At 40.4% G+C, this 3,706-nt stretch overlaps 1 protein-coding gene across 1 annotated transcript in view; it reads right to left on the minus strand.

The window, feature by feature from the left end:
- Positions 1 to 515: 515 nt before the first annotated feature.
- Positions 516 to 3,706, minus strand: part of LOC102383216 (protein CLN8-like) — a 7,739-nt gene continuing 4,548 nt past the window's right edge. Inside the window, exon 2 of the mRNA XM_025206354.1 lies at positions 516 to 1,158. Within this exon, the coding sequence (XP_025062139.1) occupies positions 835 to 1,158 (324 nt within the window). The 3' untranslated portion in view covers positions 516 to 834. The remainder of the gene's footprint in view (positions 1,159 to 3,706) is intronic.

Raw genomic sequence — 3,706 nt, forward strand, 5'->3', positions numbered from 1 at the left:
GTGGGGACCACATTGGCCCTTTTCCAGTCCTCCAGGACCTGGCCCGTGTGCCACTAGTGTTCAAATATTCCCGGCAGTGGCTGCGCAATGACGTCAGCCAGTGCCTTCAGTACCCTCAGATGGAGTTCATCCGGGCGTGCCGAGTTCCTCCAAGTGCCTCTGCACCATCTCAGGGTCTACGCCTGTATGGAGTGGTCTTAGTGTGGAGTGGTCTACTGGTTAGAGTGCAACAGGTATTCTGTATTCCAGACCTAGTTTCAATGTCAGAAATAAAAGTCAGTTTTCAATATCAGCTTCTTCCATGATCCTGAAATGGTCTTAATTCTGCTCTTCCCTAAAGAGATGCGGTGTGGCTTAATTAGGTATTCAGAAAATATTTGGAGAATCCTACGATGAAAAATGCTAGAAGACTGGATATAATTTTTGCTGCCTTTTATTACAGAATGGAGCAACAACATTCAATTTCTAAAAGATTGTCAGCATAAATCCTGATAAAGTAGTCTTAGATTTTTGGTGTGTGTATATGTATATACATAAAAAAGCTATACTTTTCAACACTTTTGGTATACAAGTATGGAATTCTGATAGCAAGTTTAAGACTAATCAACATGTACACTGAGTTATTGTAACTAATTTTCTTTTTTTGAACTCATTAAAAAAACTTGCATTTAGTGGTGCACCAATAGAGATTTTGGGGGCCAATACCAATAGCCAATTTTTAAGGAGGGATATCGGCTGATACAGATATCAGACTGATGCATCAGTGCAGCTCTACTTGCATTATATTCTTCTGGTGTTATTTTGCTTCTAAGCTAACAACCAGCTGTTTCAGTATTATATCCTCTTCTTTTGGATTGTTTCACCATTCAGCTTCCCAGACTGTCCATTTTTCACTTCTGCATGTGGAAAATTCCGGTCAGTCGGACTGACAACCTGCATAGTCTTTTTGTACGTCCAGTATGGGTTAAGAATTATTGACACAGAAGCTAATCCCAGGAATAAGACAATAAAATACAGAAGTCCAAGATTTTCCACCACATCATTCCAATTGGAAATACACACCCACCACATGTGATAAGTAAGCATCATACGGCAGTGAAACAGATGGATCATGAGCCACTGGTTTGCCTTCCAGAAAATGGTATGAGAATAGCCAGCCTGGAAAACACAGAGACAAGAAATGAGATTGCTGCTTCAAGACAACAATGCACATGGTCTTTATAAAGCAGAAGCAGGGGTGTAATTACCAGGGTCCTTGCCCTAGGTGGCAGAAGCAGCAGCAGGGGCTGGGGTGGCAGTGGCAGCAGATGAGTTTCCCATGACTGTTCTGATGGAAAATGCTTAAGTAGTAAATAGAACATAAACCTAAAACAGGATACCCCTCCCAAGCCTTAACTGCTAGGCTAGATAGTGGTTATCATACTTGAGCATGCTCTGTCCTTTAGCTCCCCTGAACCTGTCTTTTCACGGTGAGTCAACAGGAGGGGTGGAAAGTGTTTGAATTCCATCAGGCTGTGGACAGTCTAGAACATAAATCTTCCATTTCTTGGGCATGTCCTCTAATCACCAGGTTATGATACAAATGGGAACTACTTCCTCCTCTTCCAGCAGGTTCATTTTACAGCCTCATTTTTCAAATTAAAAATAAAGCAAAAGGCCTGAAGAGAAACATTATATAATAGAGCCTAAAAATATGTATCATTATTAATACATTATAGGTTAGATTAAGACTGTTTGTTAGTAGTAGCAGTAGTAACTGACATCACTAAACTTACTACAGTTTTCCTATAGTAGATATATTTGTGTTATGTTTTTTGGAGGAGTTGTAAAAACAAAGAGAAAACTGTAAAACAAGGTAAAAAGAAACACTGGTGTCAAGCAACAGGCCAAAATGGTGAAGGGAGATAAGAAAACATATTTACTAAAAGCTGTAATTTTCCCAAGGACATAAATCCAATTCCCATGTCTCAATAAAACAAATACATTTAAATAAACCAAATCAGAAAAGGTTTACTAGAGCAACCCATGTATAAATATGTGGAATGGACTGGAGATAAAATTGAAGAACTCAGTAAATCCAAGACCACCTGCTGCCAGGCTACATGTCAAACTCCTCTGCCCAGGCAGTATAGGTGAGAACCCATCTTGCACGATCACAGGTAGCCAGATAGACAATGGGATAACCATTTATTCTAGTGCTTTATCATGTAAAACACAAGTGATCAGACTGTAGACCTTTTGCCTCTTTTGTCAGTAGACAACCTACTAAACACCTACAATGCAGGTAATAACTATGGCTCATAATTCCAATTAAGGACCTGCGTAGAAGTAGAGATGTGAAAGCCTGGAAAAAAGAGAGACCTTTTGGGGGAAAAAAAACCTTTTTCTCCCATTTTTCTCTCCTGGAGGGCTTTTTTTTGTATTCCAAAAAATTGGAAAAATGGGAAGTTTTTGGAAAAATGTAAAAAAACCTCTTATGAAATGTTTTCTTTTACAATGATGAATAAAATGTTTAAGACAAGGTGTTCATGTATTGCTACCCTTGGAGTTGGAGGGAACCTCCCTCCTCCTGGCCCTGTGACCTTGAGATCCACAGAAGTACAGAATCAGCACAAAGGAGCTAAAACAAAGTATACTTCTTTATTGAAAGCTAAGGGTTTAAATTTCTCTGAATTCAGTATATTAAACTATATTTTTAGCTGCATTAGTATATTTTCATAACCTATGTAATTCATAATTGAATTCCTATTAATCTGTTTTGTGACAAATCACCCAACCTTATGTTACCTCTCAGCTCCATGTTGTTGGGGAACCCTGGCCCAGGACGCAGCCTGTCTGACTCACAAAGAATCCCTTCCCCCCCCAAACAAAACTGATTAAGATGCAGTGGGAGACATACCTAAAGCCCTCCAGATAAGGGAGCAACTGCCCTAGGTCTCATTTGCAACTGAGATGGAACCAGATGACCATACATTTACATGGGAGATGGAGAACAGAAAGCCCAAAGCAAAGACTACAGTGAATTTTGGGATCAGAGAAGCAGGGGAGCACTGCATGATGGGGAATCTGTGCTCCAAATGCTAATCAACTCACATTTTCACACACCCAGCTCAGCATTTATCAGACCAGTTCTAATCTGGATTTACAAAGGACCTCCCCGCCCAATCTAACCAGAACTAAGCAGAAGTAAAGTTGTTTAATAGGCATCTCAGGCCGTACATTCCCCAGTCCCACTATGGGAGGCCTATCTAAACTTGACTGACTAAAACTCGGTTGCTGGGTTAGGGAATGCAGAGGCAAGAGACCGAGTCAGAGGGGGTGTGGGCAACACTTGAACAAAGGTAAAGGGTTCATCACAGTGTCCAGCCCATTGGAGCCCTGACCACAAGTGTTGTCATACTTTTCCTGGGATAATTGGTGGAAGTTCTCCCCACAAAAGGTTATGACTGCCTTAAGTCTGTTAATAAGACCATAGTAAGATCTGGAAAAGTCATGCTAAGCTACAGCTGAAGCTTGTTCACAAGTAAAAATCGAAAACCCTGATGCTGCAAGCTATCTATTGTTTCCGAAGAAACCATGAGATATCCCATCAGTATATCTGCTATCCATAGGAATTTCAAGCTGGCTTTTAAGTGTCTGGTTACTCCTTAACCTTATGTTTTCCTGATTATCAATCAGTTTCTTGAGATGTTCCAAACCAGATAAC

The sequence above is a fragment of the Alligator sinensis genome, unplaced genomic scaffold (genome assembly GCF_000455745.1).
Source record: "Alligator sinensis unplaced genomic scaffold, ASM45574v1 scaffold52_1, whole genome shotgun sequence".
Classification (NCBI taxonomy): Eukaryota; Metazoa; Chordata; order Crocodylia; family Alligatoridae; genus Alligator; species Alligator sinensis.